The 24,220-nt window shown below is 40.4% G+C and overlaps 2 protein-coding genes across 2 annotated transcripts in view; one reads left to right on the forward strand and one right to left on the reverse strand.

Moving 5' to 3' along the window:
- The window catches only part of lsp1a (lymphocyte specific protein 1 a), a 32,131-nt gene extending 15,334 nt beyond the window's left edge, over nt 1–16,797 (reverse strand). Inside the window, exons 1-6 of the mRNA XM_034685193.1 lie at nt 16,754–16,797; nt 16,513–16,659; nt 4,399–4,768; nt 3,983–4,125; nt 3,628–3,868; nt 1,944–2,078 (exon numbers count right to left, since the gene is read on the reverse strand). Coding sequence (XP_034541084.1) covers nt 1,944–2,078; nt 3,628–3,868; nt 3,983–4,125; nt 4,399–4,768; nt 16,513–16,659; nt 16,754–16,797 — 1,080 coding nt within the window. The remainder of the gene's footprint in view (nt 1–1,943; nt 2,079–3,627; nt 3,869–3,982; nt 4,126–4,398; nt 4,769–16,512; nt 16,660–16,753) is intronic.
- Nucleotides 16,798–16,885: 88 nt separating this feature from the next.
- Nucleotides 16,886–24,220, forward strand: part of cacna2d4b (calcium channel, voltage-dependent, alpha 2/delta subunit 4b) — a 117,472-nt gene continuing 110,137 nt past the window's right edge. The window contains exon 1 of the mRNA XM_034685194.1: nt 16,886–16,991. Within this exon, the coding sequence (XP_034541085.1) occupies nt 16,886–16,991 (106 nt within the window). The remainder of the gene's footprint in view (nt 16,992–24,220) is intronic.

A 24,220-nucleotide genomic window follows, 5' to 3' on the forward strand; every position in this document is an offset into this window, starting at 1 on the left:
GACATATCACGCTTTTTTCATCAACATATATTGGTCTAAGAGGTCCCCAAAACATGTCTTTAAAGTTTATGCTCATAAAAACACTTTGAAATCAGATTTTGGTCTGCCTGAAAACCCTCTTCTTCATTCCTCATCAGAACAGTCTGTTTTCTCTCTGACCACGCCCCCTCAGGAAGTGGATGTGCCTCGGCTCTCCAGCACGTTGATCTAATGTTTACATGTTGGCTGAATATACACGGCTGCTCAGAGACCCGCGTTACTTCAACCCTCTGAATCTGATCCAGAATCTGATCCTGACAGAGAGGCGCCTGTAGCAGGACCTTTCTGAACCATTGGTCACAGATTTAGTGTTTCTTGTTGTTTTATTTGTCAGTATGTAGACGTGTGTCTTGGTACACAGCTACGAACATGTAGCTATGTGGCTATGCTAACTAGCGCTAGCACTTATCCATGATAAATAAAAATCATCCACTAGATCTTCAAATCTGCAGACGTGGGGAGTCAAACCGATCTCTGCCAGAAAGGCAGCAGGACCTTTCTGAAGGATTGGTCACAGATTTAGTGTTTCTTGTTGTTTTATTTGTCAGTATGTCGACGTGTGTCTTGGTACACAGCTACAGCTACAGCTACAGCTACAGCTACAGCTACAGCTATGAACATGTAGCTATGTGGCTATGCTAATTAGCGCTAGCACTTATCCATGACAAATAAAAATCATCCACTAGATCTTCAAATCTGCAGACGTGGGGAGTCAAAGCGACCTTTGTGTTTATTAAGACAGCCTACAACTAGCATGCCTCCCTCCTAAGCTCCTTGTTAGCACACATGTGTGCAGGGAATGAAAAACGGAGGAGGGGTTGAGTTGTATTTTATACAGTCTATGGGCTGAACAAGCTCCGAGCTCTGACTTCCTGTTACAGACCGGATGGCGTTGTGACGTATGAAAAACACTGAAAACTGAAACGGCTGGTTTCACACACATTTACAGAAAGGTGGAGAAATCAGAACAGGGGCAGAATGGATTTTTTTCATTCTCGGGGGGTTTGTAGACAGGGACACATATTTCAGGTAAAGAACCATTAAAAAGTCAATTTTGCATGATATGTCACCTTTAAGCAAAGTTATAAAAAATTTGCTTGAGTTTTAAAAGCTTCAACTTATAATTCATGAAGCCATCTGTGCATTAATTATCAGGATAAAGCTGTATTTATAACGCCATTATGCAGAATTATGAGACTTTTCTTTCGCCTATGTTTGATTTTGAAGCATTAAGTGTAAAGTGCCTGTATGTCCTTCATCAGGGGTTTTAATCTAATGCAGAGCAGCTTCATGGAGGTAAAAAAAATAACCAACAGGACTCAAGATGTGCAGCAAAATGCATCAAAAACACACGTGGAGCAGATACACTGAGATCCTGAAAATCCTGAACAACAACTAAAGCACACGAGAGTTCACTTCTCTGATAAATCCGGAGCTTTAGTTGTACGTTTTCAGATATCACTCAAACTGGTGTTCCATTTCTTCCCTCAGCTTGATGATGGAACAGAAGAACCAGGAGGTGCACAGGTGCAGAACACACATGCAGTGCCATGCACGTCAAACATCAATGATTCAACATGTGTTTAAAATATAGAAACGCTCTTTCTGCACACAGGATCTTAACTTGTGCAATAAAGGATCACCCTGTGTCCAGAGGGAAGGGCAGTTTTGTGGACTTTCACAAACCAGCCTCTCTGATAACACACCATGCTTCCCCTGGTGCTGCTGTGACACACTAGCTCATAAAGTACACACATATTAACACACACATGCAACTTACAAGCTGAGCCTGAACCCATCAGCTGTGAAGATAACACATATTTGTCAATGAGTTTATCACGCTGTTGTAAAAAGTGACATTTGAAAGGAGCCCTCAGGGCGAGAGGTCATCAGGTGATCGTTACCTTGTGGGTCGGAGTTTTGGGGCTGAACGGACTGAACGTCTCGTCTCCGTCGCTGGACGTGCTCAGAGTCTTCATCCTCTCTGCTGCCTCCATCCTCCTCCTCTCCATGTCCTCCTTCATCCGCCTCCTCTCCTCCTGTCGGATCAAATCATGTCAAGTTCTTTATCTGAGTCTAATTATCTTTCAAAGCTGCAGAAATGATGTACTAAGGATTGTTTGGAGCAAAATATGTCCATACTGCACCTTTAAAGGATTTTATGGCCACTAGAGGGCATGATGACACATTGTTGGCATATTATGCAGAAAAAAGTTGCTTTGGTAAACAAGTCCCAAAGGTCTTATGCCCTCAGGTCTAAGCATGCTCTCCCCAAGTCCTGCCCCCTCATTTTTTACCAAGTCCTTGCCCCTTGTGCAGGAAAGGGACATGTACCTTTTAACCATGTGGCGTTGAGTGACAACATTATGGGTCAAATGTGGGTCAAACTTGGGAATATCAGAACCAGGGGAACATAAAACCTTGGACAAGCACTGAGGACACTTATAACGTAAAACTACCACAGGAAGTAGACTGAACCTTTGGAACTTGGAACCAATGCAGCAGTGAACATGTTTGAATTTGGTTGCATTGCGTCCTAAGAACAAAGGACCCTTGGGACAAAGGAGTCTTGAAATGTGGAACCTTGGGAACATGGAATCCTGGGAATATACATGTAGGTCCTGACAGAAAAAGACCTTGGATACACATTGAACTTTTGGAACTTTGGCCAACACTGGACTCGAATGAATGAGCATCAAACCATAGGACACTGGGACCATCAAAACTAGAGCACATGACCCAAAATATCAGACCCTGGGAGCGTAGAACCAACATCTGACCACAAGAATTTGAGAGCAGGGAACACACAGGACTCTGGGAATTATGGAACTATGAAACAAAGAACGCACAAAAATAGAACCCTGGGAACAAATATTAGACCTTGAGAAAATGGGGCAAATATTGGGCCATGTGAACCTCTGGGAATTAAGGATCCTGACAACATAGGATAAAGACTGGGTGATGGGAATGTAGGATCCTGGGAGAGCCCTACGAACAAACAGCAAACCTTGAACCTTAAAATTGAGACAAATGTTGGACTATTGGCTCCTAAAAGTCTTGGCCGATAGCACCCTGAGAGCTAAAGAAAAACAAGGACCTTGGGAACACTGGAAGAAAATTGGACCATTGGAACTTCGGCACTGAAGAACACTTGGAATACAGGACCCGGGGAACAAAGGACCATGGACAAGAAGCCCTTGACCTCGACCGAGGTTCCTAGAAACCGAGGATCCTAAGAACACTTCTACAACATGGGACTGACAGTTTATCTTGGGAACACTGGAGACCATTGGAACTCCAGGTTTTGGGAACGTAGAACTCAAGGACAATTAGGTGCCCTGGGAGAACCATGGGAACTTAAGACCTTAGGAATGAAGGACCCTGAGACCACAAGGCCCTGGCATGTTGGACCAAGGAAACAAAGGACTTTCAATCAACATGCATGGGAGTATCGGACAAAGATTAAACATGGGGAACATGAAGCCCTGATACTGTCGGACCTCTAGTCTTGGAACCTGAGGACACAGCAAGAAAGGACTCAAGACTTTAGGACCTTTTGTTCTCCCTCTTGGAGTCTTTTTTTTTTACCTCTTCTTTGGTCAGACGATGCTGCTCTTCTTCCTGCCTCCGACGCTCCTCCTCCTCCCGGACTCCACGTCTCTCCTCCCTCCTCCTCTTCAGCTCCTCCAGTTCCCGCTCGGCCTCGACCTGTCGGTGCCTCAGCTGCTCCAGCTCCTGGCTCCCCTTCTGCTGGAGGCTCTGCCGGATCTTCTCCAGGCGCTGCTCCGTCTCCAGGATGGCCTCCGACTCCTCCGGCTCTGTGGTTCTGCTGCACACACACACGACAGTGAGGTCTTAAATATTGACTAATGACAAATGACCCAAGACAAACTACAGCCTCTTCCTGTCTCAAGTTATAGCCGTGAGGAAGTCTGCTTCATACCTGTTGGTGCGTTTTGTCTTGTTCTTCATGTGTGACATCACTTCCTCTTTGGTTGCGTTTCCGTTGGTGCTGTTTTGTTTCGGCTCTTGTTGGACGAAAACCTTGGACGTGTAGGAGATTTTCACTTCCTTTCTTTTCTCCGCCTGAAAATTAAAAGTTCAACACAATGAAACTTCTTTTCCTCCATGACACGACTTTTTGATCAGCCGCCCTAGACCACCGTCAGTCAGGGGGTGGACTTGAGACTAATCTTGAAAGCTTTGACTTTATCTCATCCAAAAGGAACAAAGACTTGTCTGGACTTCCGTCACAAAGGATGAAGAACTCTACCTTGTCCAGAAAGCCTGGTTCAAAGGACTCGACCCGGACATGCCAAGAACCGATTGAAACTCTCAAAACATCCTTGAAACTCTTACCTCTGCATTCGGCCTTTGACTTTCCTCCTTCCTTCTCATCACCATCTCCTCTCTCTTCCTCTTCTCCTCCTCTTCCTCCTGCCTCTCTTTCTCCCTCCTTGCCACCTCCTCACGTTCCTTCCTCCTCTCCATCTCCACCCTGGTCCTCTCTGTCTCCTCTTGCTCCTGTCTCTGGACCCGGCTGGATGACGTGATCGTCGCCTTTGTGGGCACAGCTTTGTTTGACATTAACTCCTCCACCTCCTCGCCTCCCTGGCTGAGCTCCTGCAGGCGCTGCTGCCTCCGTTTCTCTCTGCGCTGAGTCCAGTCGCTGAAGCCTTCGTCCTCCTCCAGAGACGGAGAGCCGTTTGGCTTCAGGCCGCCATCGTACCTGAGAACGAGAGGAAGATTGAGGACTTATTACCAACGATTGCTGACATGAAACAACAAAACCATGACCAACATTTCAACAACTTGGAACCTGACTTTCTGAGAAACTATACGCTAATTCAATACAAAGAGAACTCGCAAAAGACAGACAGTTAATGATTTGCATAATTAGGGTTTGTCGCCCCCTTGAAATTTTCAAAAAGGGCGCCTTCCAGATATTTTTTTCCTCCTATATAAATGCAAATTGGTAAGCATGTGTGGCTCAATGAGACCAACAAAAAGGCCTCTTGGAGTCACTCCCTAACTCTAACAGGAAATCCACCACATTGGATCAAATCGTCAAAATAGTGCATTTTCGTACATTTCCAGGGGTCACATTTTGATGAACTCCTCCAAGGGCTTTCATCCGATTGACCTCAAATTTGGCTTACAACTAGAAGAGATCTCAATAATAAAAATATATGAAAATCATGCACATACCTCAAAGGATGCGGTTATGACAAGCCCTCAAATTTGCATGATTCGCCACAAAACAGGAAGTAGTTTGCAACTGAGCTGTACATGCTCCAATCTGACCCAAATTTCACATGTATGCTAACCGTGTTGTTCTAAGTAGAAGTCCTAGTGACAGAAATGTAATGTCTTTTCTCAGCTTCATAGCCTGTTGAACACATTAACGAAGAACTCTCTGCCCTGATGTTTGAGCTCCCACAAATCCATGTCCTCTAAGAAAAATGTCTCCTCAGTGGAAGGTTTTTGGGAAATGGTCATTAATCCTAAGCTCAGTCACTTAAGAAGCGTCGGATGGTTTCACAGAGCTCAGTTTCAGTCCATCAGAAGGAATTAAGTGATTCTTCTAACAAGACTTGAAGTGCGTCTGTAAACAGAGGCTCAGAGCGGCTGCAGAGAGGCGTTCAGCGAGGGGACGAGCGGATACTGACTGACAAAACAAGATGTGATTATAATATAATGATGGTTTATAAATGAACAATAAAATCTAAGTGTCAGGTTGTCTTTTGCATCTGATCTTTCTCCCAGTGTCACATCTGAAAAGTGTTCATGTGCTAAGTTCAAATAGGAGTGAACCTCTCACTGATTAGCCTCATTCATCACAGAGTCATTAGCGGAAACCTTCAGCTGACTAACGTTTGATTCTCCTCCCACACAGCTGGAATAATAACCGATAAAACCAGGACATGTAAAACAAACGTTAATATTTAGATATTGCACAAGATGTTTCACTACATGTGGGTTCCAGAGTAAATTGAGGACATAGAATTGCTTGTTTTTGTGCTCTGTGGCATAAGATTTAAATGTATTCCAAACATAGACAAATGAAACGATGACAGAAAGAAAGAAACTCTGATCAGCAAACCGAGACTTTGTGGCTCTACATGCTGCTCAGAGTATAATGCCTGAGAAAACAACAAACTTATGTTGATGTTTTAAAGGTATAGTTTATTAAAGCCTGTTTTTAAGCTTAGACTGACACACTGGGATCCTGTCTTTCCCTCTCTCTCCTCTCTCTGCCTGTCTCTCACTTTAACTCTTCCTGTCCCATTAAAGTTACTAACCATAGACCTTTCTGGAGTCCCTGAGCTCCCTTGTCTCGTAGGTTCCTCTGGATCTCTGCTGTAGATTCCTTCTTTGGGGTCTGTTATTCATCCTTTCTTTCTTTCTTTCTTTCTTTCCTTTTTCCTTTCTTTCTTTCCTTATTTCTTTCTTTCCTTCCTTCTTTCTTTCTCTCCTTCTTTCCGTCTTCCTCTCTTTCTTTCCTTTCTTTCTTTCCTTTCTTTCTTTCTTTCTTTCTTTCCTTCCTTCTTTCTCTCCTTTTTCCTTTCTTTCTTTCCTTATTTCTTTCTTTCCTTCCTTCCTTCTTTCTCTCCTTTCCGTCTTTCTTCTTCTTTCTTCCTTTGTTTCTTTCTTTCTTTCCTTTCTTTCTTCCTTCTTTCTTTCTTTCTTTCCTTTTCTTTCATTTCTCTTTTTTCTTCCTTCCTTTCTCTTTCTTTCTTTCTTTCATTCTTCTTTCTTTCTTTCTTTCTTTCTTTCTTCTTCATTTCTTCTTTCTTTCATTTCTTTCTTTCTTTCTTTCCTTCTTTCTTTCTTTTTTCTTTCATTCTTTCTTTCTTCTTTCTTTCATCCTTCTTCTTTCATTCCTTCTTTCTTTTCTTTCTTCATTCCTTTCTTTCTTTTTTTTTCACTCTTCTTTCTTCTTTCTTTATCCCCTTTTTTTCATTCCTTCTTTCCTTTTCTTTCATTCCTTCTTTTTTTTTTTTCTATCTTTCTTCTTTCTTTCTTTCATTCCTTCTTTCTTTCTTTCTTTCTTTCTTTCCTTCTTTCTTTCTTTCTTTTTTCACTCTTTCTTTCTTTCTTTCTTTTATCCCCTTTTCTTTTCATTCCTTCTTTCCTTCTTTCTTTCTTTAACTCCCTTTTTCTTTTTTCTTTCTTTCATCCCCTTTTCCTTTCATTCCCTCTTTCTTTCCTTCTTTCCTTTCTTTCTTCATTTCTTTCTCTCTTTCTTTCTTCTTTCCATGTTTCTTCATCCTTCATGTCTCCTTTTCTCACCCCCTCCTTTCCTTCTATCCTTTCCTTCCCCATTTCTTCTCCTCTCTTTCTTTCTTCTGGTCTCCCTCTCTTCTCTCTTGTCTTAGACCTTTCTGGAGTCCCTGAGCTCCCTTGTCTCGTAGGTTCCTCTGGATCTCTGCTGCTGTGGACGTGGTCCAGACTCCAGCTGCTACAACTACTACTATCCGTCTCCCCACTATCATCTCTCTCTCTCTCTCTTCATCTCCCTCTATCCCTCTCTCCAACACGGTCTCAGCAGATGTGTGTCTAACATGAGTCTGGTCCTGCTGGAGGTTTCTGCCTGTTAAAGGAACTTTGTCCTTGCCACTGTAACTTGCTAAATGCTGCAAAGTGCTCTGCTCATGGTGGATTAAGATGAGATCAGACTGAGTCCTGTCTGGAAGATGGGACTGGATCTGATCCGGTCTTGATGTTGGGTCTTTGTTGATAACAGAACATAGAGTACGGTCTAGACCAGCTCTGTTTGCAGCAGTGCCTCTCTCGTCTTAATGTGGTCACTTCTTGCTCCAGGAACAAGAGGAAGTCGGCAAAAAGTGCAAAATGTTGGGCTCCAAATAAAAGCAGGTGATTCCTGACGCAGCTGCATCCCCTCTCTTTACAGTCTGTCGTTAAAAGGTTACTAATTTAGAAAAGGAGCTGCAGCTGCCGTCGTTTTTTACAAGCAAACACAAGGACATTTCATATCTGTGTTTTGTGTATAAGTGTGTGTCGTGTTCCCAGGAGCTGGCAGAAAGGAATTCACTCCACATTCCCCGCATGACTAAGACGCTCCGCTCGGCCCCACCCGGCCCCGCGGAGCCCCCGCTGCATGATGGGAGTCTCTGCAGGAACTCACAGCGGCTGATCGGCCTTAACGAGCAGCGGTGTTTCTGTGTGTAAAGAGGACACCTGCACAGGTTCCTGACAGGACTGAGTCAGACCAGGTTCTGGTACTGATGGGAAACCTCCGTCAGGACACGCCTCCACCTCTCTGGTTTATGTTACTGATCTCCTCATGGTGGGATTCTTTAGAGAGGCATTAAGAGGTCAGAGGTCATTGTGTTCTCTCTCCCTGTGTTTTTGAAGTTTGATCAGAATAATCTGGAGTTGGATGGAAGTTCTGATCAGATAACTTTGATCAGATTACTTTTGATATAATAAAATTAAATATGATAGCATGATACGATACGATACGTTAAGATAAGTTACAATACGTTACAATACAATGCAATACATCACTATACGATATGATATGATGCATTCCGAAAAATCTGATGTGTTAAGATGCATAACGATGTGAATGGATACGATGAGAACCAATACGATGCGTAACAATACGATACAATACGATGCATTAAGATACGATGCAATGCATTACGATGCAATAAGATGCATTACGATACGATTTGATACAATACGGTGCATTACGATACAATAAGATGCATTACGATACGATATGATACAATACGATGCAATACAGTGCATTACGATACAATATGGTGCATTACGATACGATGCAATACAATATCGTGCATTACGATACAATACAATGCATTACGAGACGATGCGATGCATTACGATACAATACAATGCATTACGATACAATACGGTGCATTACGATACAATACGGTGCATTATGATACAATACGGTGCATTAAGATACAACACGATGCATTACGATACAATACGGTGCATTACGATACAATACGATGCATTACGATACAATACGGTGCATTACGATACAATACGGTGCATTACGATACAATATGGTGCAGTACGATACAATACGGTGCATTACGATACAACACGGTGCATTACGATACAATACGGTGCATTACGATACAATAGGATGCATTACGATACAATACAATGCATTACGATACAATAAGGTGCATTACGATACAATACGGTGCATTACGATACAACACGATGCATTACGATACAATACGGTGCATTACGATACAATACGATGCATTACGATACAATACGGTGCATTACGATACAATACGGTGCATTACGATACAATATGGTGCAGTACGATACAATACGGTGCATTACGATACAACACGGTGCATTACGATACAATACGGTGCATTACGATACAATACGGTGCATTACGATATAATACGGTGCATTACGATACAATACGGTGCATTACGATACAACACGATGCATTACGATACAATACAGTGCATTACGATACAATACAATGCATTACGAGACGATGCGGTGCATTACGATACAATATGGTGCATTACGATACAATACGGTGCATTACGATACAATACGGTGCATTACGATACAACACGATGCATTACGATACAATACGGTGCATTACGATACAATATGGTGCATTACGATACAATACGGTGCATTACGATACAATACGGTGCATTACGATACAACACGGTGCATTACGATACAATAAGGTGCATTACGATACAATACGGTGCATTACGATACAATACGATGCATTACGATACAATACGGTGCATTACGATACAATACGGTGCATTACGATACAACACGATGCATTACGATACAATACGGTGCATTACGATACAATACGATGCATTACGATACAATACGATGCATTACGATACAATACGGTGCATTACGATACAATACGGTGCATTACGATACAATATGGTGCATTATGATACAATATGATATGATGCATTCCGAAAAATATGATGTGTTAAGATGCGTTATGATGCACTACGATGCAAATGGATATGATGAGAAACATTACGATAGGATACAATATGATACAATACGATGTGCAACGATACATTATGATGCACTATGATGCATTACGATACAATACGGTGCATTACGATACGATATGATACATTACGATGCGATACAATTTGATACAATACGATACAGTACGATATGTTACGATGCATTATGATGCATTACGATACGATGCGATACAATACGATGTTTTAGGATGCGAAACAATATGATACAATAAATTTGTTTCGATGCGTTACAATGCATTATGATTACAATACGGTGCATTACGATACGATACCTTTCTATACGATACGAAACAATGTAATGCTATGTGATGCAATAAGTTACGTTATGATAAGATACTTTACAACATGATACCATACCGGAAGATACAATACAACTTTTATAGGATACGGTACGGGACAGAAGGATCCGACAAGATGTGATACAATACGATAATGCAAGATACGATATGATATTATAAGGTGCAGTACGATAGGATGTGGTATGAAATGACACAGCACTCTACAATGTGACAAAATTAAATTCGATATGGTACTGGTACTACACGACACAACACGAAAAAATACCGTATGACACGATGTGTAATTTTATGACATCACTAATATTAGAATTAGAATTGGATGCTAATGCTGCAGCTTTTATACATTTAATATAATTTAAAGAGGCGAGTTGTATACAATTTTCCTATTTATTGCTGCTGTACAAACAAAATTGGGATTGACTCACTTTTGGGACCAGCCTCTAGTGGACACTCGATGAACTGCAGTTATTTTGCACCACAGCACTGGTTTCATTTTCTGCTTGTGACTAAAACAAACTTCTGTGGATCAGAAATGTGCCAACACTTGACCTCTGACCTCCTTTGAGGAGTGAAATCATGCAACTAACTCTTGAAAAACAGCATGACATCACCGCGGCTTCTTGCACAGAAACGTTTAAATTACAGGCTGCAGAGGAGCTGCATGTCGGGTCCCTGCAGCCCGAGATGTGACACAGGAGAAGGTGTTGGAGGTGTGTGAGCTGTAATTTGGTTCTGTTAAATTAAAAGTCAGCGGCTGAAACTCTAGCTTTGACGTGGTGGTGGTTTACCCTCAAGACGCCTGGTAGTAAACATTCCTGGGAGGTTGAGTAATGAAAAGGCAGCTGTGTGTTCATCTTCACATCACCACCGCTGCGGGAGGGAAGAGGTTATTTGCAGCTTTTCCCTGTGGAGACATTTTTTTCTAATGTGACCACTCGTTCATGAAACCTTTACAGCAGCGAGAACGAGGAGAAGGAGGGAGAACTTCGACCTGACGATAAACTCTTTAAAGTGGAACTCATCACCACATGGAAAAAAAACAGTCACACAGCTCGCACAGGAAGTTATTGGACATGAGGGAAATGAATGAATAATGTTGGCAATTAATAACTTCCTGGTTTCCCATGATTACATCGACGAGGAATTCAACGACTGTTTGATGTCGAGACTGTTTCAGACTTTAAACATCGTTCAGGAACACACTCAGTTTGCATCTGATGGTTCAAAAACAACTCAAATATATACAGCTGTCAGAACATATCAGATTGATTGTAGGAATTTGCAGATGAAGTCCAGAATGAGAGTGTTGATGTATCAGGTAGAGAAAGATTTCTCTCTCCTCCCGGTGTTCCGGTTTTAAAAGTGACCCTGTAAACTGGAGACCTTCAGCTGAACGTGTCAGTGTTTGTGGAGTTTACACAGCTGTTGAAACACAGAGGGAGTTCCTGGGAATGCAAACTAGTTTAGTTTTTATTAAGAATTCAAAATATCCTCATCAGATATTTAATGATGGTCTAAAGACGTTTATGAGGGATGCATCCGGCTGAGAGTCTCCAGTTAACAGGGTCGCTGTTTAAACCAAAACACCGGCCGATCTCTGCGATCACGGCTTTTTGTCAAAATTTTATTTTGTCAAAATTTTATTTTTTCAAAATTTTATTTTGTCAAAATTTTATTTTGTCAAAATTTTATTTTGTCAAAAAAAAAATTCCAAATTTTTTTATGGTCAATGTTTTTTTTCCCAATAAATTAAAATTTTCTTTTCCAAATTCCTTTGTCAAATTTCTTTTGTCAAAATTTTTTTTTCAAATTTTGTTTTTTTAATTAAAAAATATATACATTTTTCAAAAAAAAAATTTCAAAACATTTTTGTCAATTTTTTTCTTGTCAATTTTATTTTATTTTTTCAGTTTTTTCCAAAAACCATTCAGAGTCATTGTTTTTTCCATCTGTGATTCTCTTGATTTCTCTTTCTTTCATTAGTTTTTATTTGTTCTATCTTTTTTGTATGTGTGTGTACTTTTCAAAAGAAGAAGCTGTGATTCTCTTGATTCAGCAGCTTGTAACAGTAGTCTTCTCTCAGCCCACCGTGAATGCGTCTCTCCTCCCGGTGTTCCGGTTTTAAAAGTGACCCTGTAAACTGGAGCCCTTCAGCTGAACGTGTCAGTGTTTGTGGAGTTTACACAGCTGTTGAAACACAGAGGGAGTTCCTGGGAATGCAAACTAGTTTAGTTTTTATTAAGACTTCAAAATATCCTCATCAGATATTTAATGATGGTCTAAAGACGTTTATGAGGGATGCATCCGGCTGAGAGTCTCCAGTTAACAGGGTCGCTGTTTAAACCAAAACACCGGCCGATCTCTGCGATCACGGCTTTTTGAGTTCAAAAGGATTTTAAAGCCGTGTTGAAACGTCTTTGCTACTCGCGCTTATCTCCTCTCACGTGTTGATTCAGTGAATCCATCTGTGATGAAATATAGCACCATCTAAAACAGACCAGCTGAGTCTCTTCATGCTAACAGGCTAACTGTTGTGTTGCTCATAATGATACCTGCCTGTCCGTCTGCTTCTATGGTGTCATCTGTGATGAATGGCATTCCTCTTTGTGTTACTGCCCTCTACTGATGTTGATTCATTCATCGCTTTTTCCATGTTTTTAGCCACAGGCACAACATTTTCACTTTTTTTCATGTTTTTCTGCTTTTGGAGCACAATTTCAAAATTTGAGGAAAATGTATTTTTTGAACAGGCTCCTGGTCAACTTTTTTGTCAATTTTTTTTTGTCAATTTTTTTTTGTCAAATTTTTTTGTCAACTTTTTTTGTCAAAATTTTTTTTGTCAAAATTTTTTTTTGTCAAATTTTTTTTTGTCAAAATTTTTTTTTGTCAAAATTTTTTTTTCAAAACAAATTTTGTCAACTTTTTTGTCAACATTTTTTTTATCAAATTTTTTCAAAAACCATTCACAGTCATTGTTTTTTCCATCTGTGATGAAATATAGCACCATCTAAAACAGCGCCAGCTGAGTCTCTTCATGCTAACAGGCTAACTGTTGTGTTGCTCATAATGATACCTGCCTGTCCGTCTGCTTCTATGGTGTCATCTGTGATGAATGGCATTCCTCTTTGTGTTACTGCCCTCTACTGGTGTTGATTCATTCATTGCTTTTTCCATGTTTTTAGCCACAGGCACAACATTTTCACTTTTTTTCATGTTTTTCTGCTTTTGGAGCACAATTTCAAAATTTGAGGAAAATTAATTTTTTGAACAGGCTCCGGGTCAACTTTTTTGTCAAATTTTTTTTGTCAAATTTTTTTTGTCAAAATTTTTTTTTCAATTCTTTTTTTGTCAACATTTTTTTTGTCAAAATTTTTTTTTTCAAATTTTATTTTGTCAAAATTTTATTTTGTCAAAATTTTATTTTGTCAAAAAAAAAAATTCCAAATTTTTTTATGGTCAATGTTTTTTTTCCCAATAAATTAAAAAAAAATTTTTCCAAATTCTTTTGTCAAAATTTTTTTTTCAATTTTTTTTTCATCTTTTTTTTTAAAAATTAAAAAATATATATATTTTTCAAAATATTTTTTTCAAAACATTTTTTGTCAAATTTTTTTCTTGTCAATTTTATTTTATTTTTTCAGTTTTTTCCAAAAACCTTTCAGAGTCATTGTTTTTTCCATCTGTGATTCTCTTGATTTCTCTTTCTTTCATTAGTTTTTATTTGTTCTATCTTTTTTGTATGTGTGTGTACTTTTCAAAAGAAGAAGCTGTGATTCTCTTGATTCAGCAGCTTGTAACAGTAGTCTTCTCTCAGCCCACCGTGAATGCGTCTCTCCTCCCGGTGTTCCGGTTTTCAAAGTGACCCTGTAAACTGGAGACCTTCAGCTGAACGTGTCAGTGTTTGTGGAGTTTACACAGCTGTTGAAACACAGAGGGAGTTCCTGGGAATGCAAACTAGTTTAGTTTTTATTAAGATTTCAAAATATCCTCATCAGATATTTAATGATGGTCTAAAGACGTTTATGAGGGATGCATCCGGCTGAGAGTCTCCAGTTAACAGGGTCGCCGTTTAAACCAAAACACCGGCCGATCTCTGCGATCACAGCCTGTCCGTCTGCTTCTATGGTGTCATCTGTGATGAATGGCATTCCTCTTTGTGTTACTGCCCTCTACTGGTGTTGATTCATTCATCGCTTTTTCCATGTTTTTAGCCACAGGCACAACATTTTCAATTTTTTCATGTTTTTCTGCTTTTGGAGCACAATTTCAAAATTTGAGGGAAATACATTTTTTGAACAGGCTCCGGGTCAACTTTTTTGTCAAATTTGTTTTGTCAAATTTGTTTTGTCACATTTTTTGTCAAAATTTTTTTGTCAAAATTTTTTTTTGTCAAATTTTTTTTTGTCAAATTTTTTTTTTCAAAACAAATTTTGTCAACATTTTTTTTGTCAACATTTTTTTTATCAAATTTTTTCAAAAACCATTCAGTCATTGTTTTTTCCATCTGTGATGAAATATAGCACTATCTAAAACAGCGCCAGCTGAGTCTCTTCATGCTAACAGGCTAACTGTTGTGTTGCTCATAATGATACCTGCCTGTCCGTCTGCTTCTATGGTGTCATCTGTGATGAATGGCATTCCTCTTTGTGTTACTGCCCTCTACTGGTGTTGATTCATTCATCGCTTTTTCCATGTTTTTAGCCACAGGCACAACATTTTCACTTTTTTTCATGTTTTTCTGCTTTTGGAGCACAATTTCAAAATTTGAGGAAAATGTATTTTTTGAACAGGCTCCGGGTCAACTTTTTTGTCAATTTTTTTTTGTCAATTTTTTTTTGTCAATTTTTTTTGTCAACTTTTTTTGTCAAATTTTTTTTTGTCAAAATTTCTTTTTGTCAAATTTTTTTTTGTCAAAATTTTTTTTTGTCAAAATTTTTTTTTCAAAACAAATTTTGTCAACATTTTTTTTGTCAACATTTTTTTTGTCAACATTTTTTTTATCAAATTTTTTCAAAAACCATTCACAGTCATTGTTTTTTCCATCTGTGATGAAATATAGCACTATCTAAAACAGCGCCAGCTGAGTCTCTTCATGCTAACAGGCTAACTGTTGTGTTGCTCAGAATGATACCTGCCTGTCCGTCTGCTTCTATGGTGTCATCTGTGATGAATGGCATTCCTCTTTGTGTTACTGCCCTCTACTGGTGTTGATTCATTCATTGCTTTTTCCAACATTTTCACTTTTTTCATGTTTTTCCGCTTTTGGAGCACAATCCAAAATTTGAGGAAAATTAACTTTTTGAACAGGCTCCGGGTCAACTTTTTTGTCAAATTTTTTTTGTCAAATTTTTTTTGTCAAATTTTTTTTGTCCAATCTTTTTTTCCCAAAATTTTTTGTCAACATTTTTTTGTCAACATTTTTTTTGTCAACATTTTTTTTGTCAAAATTTTTTTGTCAAAATTTTTTGTCAACATTTTTTTCAAAAACCATTCACAGTCATTGTTTTTTCCATCTGTGATGAAATATAGCACCATCTAAAACAGCGCCAGCTGAGTCTCTTCATGCTAACAGGCTAACTGTTGTGTTGCTCATAATGATACCTGCCTGTCCGTCTGCTTCTATGGTGTCATCTGTGATGAATTGCATTCCTCTTTGTGTTACTGCCCTCTACTGGTCTGGTGGTGTAGTGCATTATTTATTTTTTTCTCCATACGTCACTGGTATGATTTGCTCAATCTACACTGTAAACAGACATCACTCACAGAAGCTGATTTTCTTTAAGTTGATTGATCTTAAGTTTGCTGAAATCACAGATTTATAAAAGTAAAAATAAAAGCTTTGTCCCGGATGTGCCCTGGAACTAAACGCGACTCAAGTCCATCCAATTTTTTGCTTTAGTGGAAACTTTTGAACTCCAGAAAGTTTGTGAATCTTTCTCAGCATTTGTATTTCTTGTCTGAAGTTTGTGTTGCCTTGTTGTAAATGAGTGTCTCCACATAGACTTCCTTTGTGCAACACATTCACTTCTTTTCTGTTTGCCTGAACGCACCTTAAAGCCGTTGATGAATGTGTATCGTCACGGTCGTTGTGAGCTGTTTCCTGTGTCTGAACTTACATGCTCTCCTCCGCCGCTGTCTCGTGCTCGGGCGGCGACTCTCCGGGCAGCGAGTCGCCGTTTGTCCAGCGTGAAGCATCACGAGCTCTTCGTCGACGCTCCCTCTCGATCTCCTCGGCGTCCTCGAAGCTCCTCTGAGCCGTCAGCCTGCAGAAAAGCACAAGTAGAGGCATTTTAATTTACACATGAAGAATGTAACCTGAGAGCAGATTAGCCTTTAACCTGCTGTCTTTCTAATCACCAGCAGGGGGCGACTCTCAGTGGATTTATTCTCTCAGTTAACATTTTCCTAATGAGCTCATAGTCTTAGTCTCTAGTCTCAGACATCTGCATCCAGAGGAGCCAGATGAGGTGGTTTGGGCATGTGGTCAGGATGCCTCCCGGACGTCTCCCTGGGGGAGGGGTTTCGGGCATGTCGGTCTGGGAGGAGGCCATGGGGAAGACCCAGGACACGCTGGAGAGATTAGATCTCTCAGCTGGTCTGGGAACATCTCGGTGTCCTCTCTTTCTTTCTTCTGGTCTCCCTCTCTTCTCTCTTTTCTTAGACCTTTCTGGAGTCCCTGAGCTCCCTTGTCTCGTAGGTTCCTCTGGATCTCTGCTGCTGTGGACGTGGTCCAGACTCCAGCTGCTACAACTACTACTATCCGTCTCCCCACTATCATCTCTCTCTCTCTCTTCCTCTCCCTCTATCCCTCTCTCCAACACGGTCTCAGCAGATGTGTGTCTAACATGAGTCTGGTCCTGCTGGAGGTTTCTGCCTGTTAAAGGAAGTTTGTCCTTGCCACTGTAACTTGCTAAATGCTGCAAAGTGCTGGAGTGTGGATGGATGGATGGATGTTGGCAACAAAAATAGTTCAATCTATAGTTTTGGGGATGCAATTAGTGCACTGAGGCTGTAGAAGCGGGCGCTGGTTTGACTCCCTGCTCCTGGCTCCCTTACTTCCTGTCTACTGTCCAATCAAATGGAGGTTGAAATGCCTGCAAAGATAACTTGAAATCCCCTAAAGGTCTAAAAAATGACTAGAACTGTTAAAGCTTGTTGTTTTTTGGGTGGTTCTGGTCCTCCTCAAAGATTCACTCTTTCATCTCCGGTGGTTGGGAAACAATAAAAGTCTAAATGAGAACCATTTGTCTCATATCACACTCCCTCACACACACACACACACACACACACACTCCTGACTCATCGCTGCCTCCTCCTCCTCTCTGCTGGAGGAACATCTGTCAGGCCTCAGATGAAAAACGACACTGTGTGTTTACGTGTCAGATAAACACACACGCTGTTCCCCTCGTGTGTCAGCATTTATTACAAACAATGTGAATCTTTATTTATTCAGATACCATGAACACGGACGGTCACGCCTCAGAGCTGACATCGATGCCCCTCAGATTGAGAGCTGAGGTTACACCACGGTCTGCTTTGTTTGTTGAGATGAAACCGAGCTACAACCACGAATCCACTCACAGTGAAGCTGAACATGTTCCTCATGTGTCCATCACAAACAGAGAGAGAGAGTTACTAACCATCCTGTCTTTCCCTCTCTCTCCTCTCTCTGCCTGTCTCTCACTTTAACTCTTCCTGTCCCATTAAAGTTACTAACCATAGACCGACCTGGAGTCCCTGAGCTCCCTTGTCTCGTAGGTTCCTCTGGATCTCTACTGTAGATTCCTTTTTTGGGGTCTGTTATTCATCCTTTCTTTCTTTCTTTCTTTCTTTCTTTCTTTCTTTCTTTCTTTCTTTCTTTCTTTTTCTTTCTTTCTTTCTTTCTTCCTTTTCCTTTCATTCCTTTCTTTCTTTCTTTCTTTCTTTCTTTCCATCTTTCTTTCTTTCTTTCTTTCTTTCTTTCTATCTTTTACTCCCTTTTCCTTTCATTCCTTTCTTTCTTTCTTTCCTTCTTTCTTTCTTTCTTTCTTTCTTTCTTTCTTTCATTCCTTTCTTTCTTTCTTCCTTTTACTCCCTTTTTCCTTTCATTCCATCTTTCTTTCTTCCTTTCTTTCTTTCTTTCCATCTTTCTTTCTTTCTTTCTTTCTTTTTTCCTTTTACTCCCTTTTCCTTTCATTCCTTTCTTTCTTTCTTTCTTTCTTTCTTTCTTTCTTTCTTTCTTTCATTCCTTTCTTTCTTTCTCTCTTTCTTTCTTTCTTTCTTCCTTTTACTCCCTTTTCCTTTCATTCCTTTCTTTCTTTCTCTCTTTCTTTCTTTCTTTCTTCCTTTTACTCCCTTTTCCTTTCATTCCTTTCTTTCTTTCTTTCTTTCTTTCTTTCTTTCTTTCTTTCTTTCTTTCTTTCTTTCTTTCTTTCTTTCCCTCTTTCTTTCTTTCTTCCTTTCTTTCTTCCTTTTACTCCCTTTTTCCTTTCATTCCATCTTTCTTTCTTTCCTTCTTTCTTTCTTTCTTTCTTTCTTTCATTCCTTTCTTTCTTTCTTTCTTTCTTTCTCTCTTTATTTCTTTCTTTCTTCGTTTTACTCCCTTTTCCTTTCATTCCTTTAATTCTTTTTCTTTCTGTATTTTACTCCCTTTTTCCTTTCATTCCATCTTTCTTTCATTCTTTCTTTCTTTCTTTCTTTCTTTCTTTCTTCCTTTTACTCCCTTTTCCTTTCATTCCTTTCATTCCTTCTTTCTCTCTTTCTTTCTTTCTTTCTTTCTTTCTTTCTTTCCCTCTTTCTTTCTTACTTTCTTTCTTTCTTTCTTTCTTTCTTTCTTTCTTTCTTTCTTTCTTTCTTTCTTTCTTTCTTTCTTTCAGACCGAGTCCTGTCTGTAAGATGGGACTGTATCAGATCCGGTCTTTGTTAATATTAGAACATAGAGTACGATCTAGACCGGCTCTGTTTGGAAAGAGTCTGAGGAGAACGTTTCAGTTGGTTCATGTTGAAACCGCTGATGGAATCAGGCAGAAAGGACCTGGAGTCAGAGGAGAGGTGATGCTGGAGTTTGTAGTCTCTCATAAACTCAACCTGAGGAGGTGTTAGGGGGAAAGTTAGGGTCAGAGGTCAAAGTGTGTCCCACCTACATGGACCGTCTGTTGGTGGAGGGAAGAAAGCGGAACAGATGGAGCCTCTGAGACATTAGGGATCTATTAGTGACCCTGAGGTCGAATGTGAGTTCAGTAACTGGACTCTGAGAGCAGCCACATGGAACTGATTGACCTGTGAGAACTCAAACCAGCTCCCCAGGGGCTCACACAGATTCAACACCAACAGACGGACAGATGCTAAACACCAGGATTCATACGTGGATTTAAAGTTGAGTGTGGAAGGATCAACCTCCCATACTACAGAGGAACCTACGAGACAAGGGAGCTCAGGGACTCCAGAAAGGTCTATGGTTAGTAACTTTAATGGGACAGGAAGAGTTAAAGTGAGAGACAGGCAGAGAGAGGAGAGAGAGGGAAAGACAGGATCCCAGTGTGTCAGTCTAAGCCTATAGCAGCATAACTAAGACCTGGTCCAAGCCTGATCCAGCTCTAACTATAAGCTTTATCAAAAAGGAAAGTTTGAAGCCTACTCTTAAAAGTAGAGAGGGGGTCTGCCTCCCGGACCCTGACTGGTAGATGATTCCAAAGGAGAGGGGCCTGATAACTGAAGGCTCTACTGTACATCCTATACTACAGAGGAACCTACGCGACAAGGGAGCTCAGGGACTCCAGAAAGGTCTATGGTTAGTAACTTTAATGGGAGAGATTCTTAAAGCTCTTCTAGAATCACTCTAAAAAGGATAGATGTAAAAAATGTGTCACAAGGTGGTGGAGACCAAAAAAGGAGCAAAAACAACAATGTATTTCCAGCTGCTGGAGTGATTTAATCTTAAAACTGATTCTGTATGACAGTCAGTCCCAGTGCTCGTGTTTCTGGCTCCAGCACAACAATATGACGTCCACAATCTCCGTCCAAAAAGCTGCGACTGCAAAAACATCAGCTCAGTGGGTGGTGACTGAGGATACTGATAACCTCTCCACCTATCTACATCACTTCCTTCTCTTCCTCCATTTCCTCTCAGCGTCCTTCCCGTAGAGATTCAGAGGACAAACAGAGAGGAAACGAGGGAAGGGACGGAGGTGAAGAGGCCTGAGAGCAGCTGGATGTGGGTCAGAAAATCACAGATAAAGGGTGAGTTAGAGAGAGGTTGAATTCAGGACAAGTGGGTAGAATAAGGTGGCAGCTGACTTTAAATAAAGATGTTTCTCTGTTGATTAGCATTAAAGTAAAAATGTTAAATCAGGGATACAGCAGCCTCAGAGCTGAAAGCAGAAAGTTTGAACTCCACCTCCTCTACCCTCTCATTACGTCCTCCTTTCTGTAATCAGTACTGCTGTGGGATTCTGTCATACCTGGCACCGGCTCAAACATCTGATTCAGAGCGACTGATTAATCCCCCTCAGAGTGATTTTAAAGTACCGGGATTACCGGCAGCTTTGCTTCCTCCTCCTCCTCGTCCTGTGCGCTATCAAAACTTTCCCCCTGTCTGGGCTGCACCGGGGTGAAATGTGTCCTGATAATGAGTACCTGTGGAACACTTTTACCGCCTCAGTGGGAGTCGAACAGGTTTCTTCTTCTGTGTTGATTTTTCTTTGTAAACTAAGACATGACCGAGCACGCCGCCTCCACCAAAGCTTCCTCAGATAAAGGCTGACAAAGTGCCTCAAAAACCCTGGAGGTCTGTGTGACTGACAGGAGCATTATCTCTACAGAGTCCACAAAGAGGAGTCAGCAAGACCACATACCTACTGGTTACATCTATATGACTCTGTAGTGGAAGTCACTGCATTAAAAACAGACATGACTCTGTAGTGGAAGTCACTGCATTAGAAACACACATGACTCTGTAGTGGAAGTCATTGCATTAGAAACAGACATGACTCTGTAGTGGAAGTCACTGCATTAAACACAGACATGACTCTGTAGTGGAAGTCACTGCATTAAACACAGACATGACTCTGTATTGGAAGTCGCTGCATTAAACACAGACATGACTCTGTAGTGGAAGTCACTGCATTAAAAACAAACATGACTCTGTAGTGGAAGTCACTGCATTAAACACAGACATGACTCTGTAGTGGAAGTCACTGCATTAAACACAGACATGACTCTGTAGTGGAAGTCACTGCATTAAACACAGACATGACTGTGTAGTGGAAGTCACTGCATTAAACACAGACATGACTCTGTAGTGGAAGTCACTGCATTAAAAACAGACATGACTCTGTAGTGGAAGTCACTGCATTAAAAACAGACATGACTCTGTAGTGGAAGTCACTGCATTATAAACAGACATGACTCTGTAGTGTAAGTCGCTGCATTAAACACAGACATGACTCTGTAGTGGAAGTCACTGCATTAAAAACAGACATGACTCTGTAGTGGAAGTCACTGCATTAAAAACAGACATGACTCTGTAGTGGAAGTCACTGCATTAGAAACAGACATGACTCTGTAGTGGAAGTCACTGCATTAAAAACAGACATGACTCTGTAGTGGAAGTCACTGCATTAAACACAGACATGACTCTGTGGTGGAAGTCACTGCATTAAACACAGACATGACTCTGTAGTGGAAGTCACTGCATTAAAAGCAGACATGACTCTGTAGTGGAAGTCACTGCATTAAACACAGACATGACTCTGTGGTGGAAGTCACTGCATTAAAAGCAGACATGACTCTGTAGTGGAAGTCACTGCATTAAAAATAGACATGACTCTGTAGTGGAAGTCACTGCATTAAAAACAGACATGACTCTGTAGTGGAAGTCACTGCATTAAAAACAGACATGACTCTGTAGTGGAAGTCACTGCATTAAAAACAAACATGACTCTGTAGTGGAAGTCACTGCATTACAAACAGACATGACTCTGTAGTGGAAGTCACTGCATTAAAAACAGACATGACTCTGTAGTGGAAGTCACTGCATTAAAAACAGACATGACTCTGTAGTGGAAGTCACTGCATTATAAACAGACATGACTCTGTAGTGGAAGTCACTGCATTAAACACAGACATGACTCTGTAGTGGAAGTCACTGCATTAAAAACAGACATGACTCTGTAGTGGAAGTCACTGCATTAAAAACAGACATGACTCTGTAGTGGAAGTCACTGCATTAAAAACAGACATGACTCTGTAGTGGAAGTCACTGCATTACAAACAGACATGACTCTGTAGTGGAAGTCACTGCATTACAAACAGACATGACTCTGTAGTGGAAGTCACTGCATTAAAAACAAACATGACTCTGTAGTGGAAGTCACTGCATTACAAACAGACATGACTCTGTAGTGGAAGTCACTGCATTAAAAACAGACATGACTCTGTAGTGGAAGTCACTGCATTAAAAACAGACATGACTCTGTAGTTGAAGTCACTGCATTATAAACAGACATGACTCTGTACTGGAAGTCACTGCATTAAACAATGACATGACTCTGTAGTGGAAGTCACTGCATTAAACACAGACATGACTCTGTAGTGGAAGTCACTGCATTAAAAACAGACATGACTCTGTAGTGGAAGTCACTGCATTAAACACAGACATGACTCTGTAGTGGAAGTCACTGCATTAAAAACAGACATGACTCTGTAGTGGAAGTCACTGCATTAAACACAGACATGACTCTGTAGTGGAAGTCACTGCATTAAAAACAGACATGGCTCTGTAGTGGAAGTCACTGCATTAAACACAGACATGACTCTGTAGTGGAAGTCACTGCATTAAAACAGACATGGCTCTGTAGTGGAAGTCACTGCATTAAACACAGACATGACTCTGTAGTGGAAGTCACTGCATTAAAAACAGACATGACTCTGTAGTGGAAGTCACTGCATTATAAACAGACATGACTCTGTAGTTGAAGTCACTGCATTATAAACAGACATGACTCTGTAGTGGAAGTCACTGCATTAAAAACAGACATGACTCTGTAGTGGAAGTCACTGCATTATAAACAGACATGACTCTGTAGTTGAAGTCACTGCATTAAACACAGACATGACTCTGTGGTGGAAGTCACTGCATTAAAAACAGACATGGCTCTGTAGTGGAAGTCACTGCATTAAACACAGACATGACTCTGTAGTGGAAGTCACTGCATTAAAAACAGACATGGCTCTGTAGTGGAAGTCACTGCATTAAAAACAGACATGACTCTGCAGTGGAAGTCACTTCATTAAACACAGACATGACTCTGTAGTGGAAGTCACTGCATTAAACACAGACATAACTCTGTAGTGGAAGTCACTGCATTAAACACAGACGTGACTCTGTAGTGGAAGTCACTTCATTAAAAACAGACATGACTCTGTAGTGGAAGTCACTGCATTAAACACAGACATGACTCTGTAGTGGAAGTCACTGCATTAAACACAGACATGACTCTGTAGTGGAAGTCACTGCATTAAAAACAGACATGACTCTGTAGTGTTGGTCACTGCATTAAACACAGACATGACTCTGTAGTGGAAGTCACTGCATTAAACACAGACATGACTCTGTAGTGGAAGTCACTGCATTAAACACAGACATGACTCTGTAGTGGAAGTCACTTCATTAAAAACAGACATGACTCTGTAGTGGAAGTCACTGCATTAAACACAGACATGACTCTGTAGTAGAAGTCACTGCATTAATAACGGACATGACTCTGTAGTGGAAGTCACTGCATTAAAAACAAACATGACTCTGTAGTGGAAGTCACTTCATTAAAAACAGACATGACTCTGTAG

Source organism: Notolabrus celidotus, chromosome 6 (genome assembly GCF_009762535.1).
Source record: "Notolabrus celidotus isolate fNotCel1 chromosome 6, fNotCel1.pri, whole genome shotgun sequence".
NCBI lineage: Eukaryota > Metazoa > Chordata > Actinopteri > Labriformes > Labridae > Notolabrus > Notolabrus celidotus.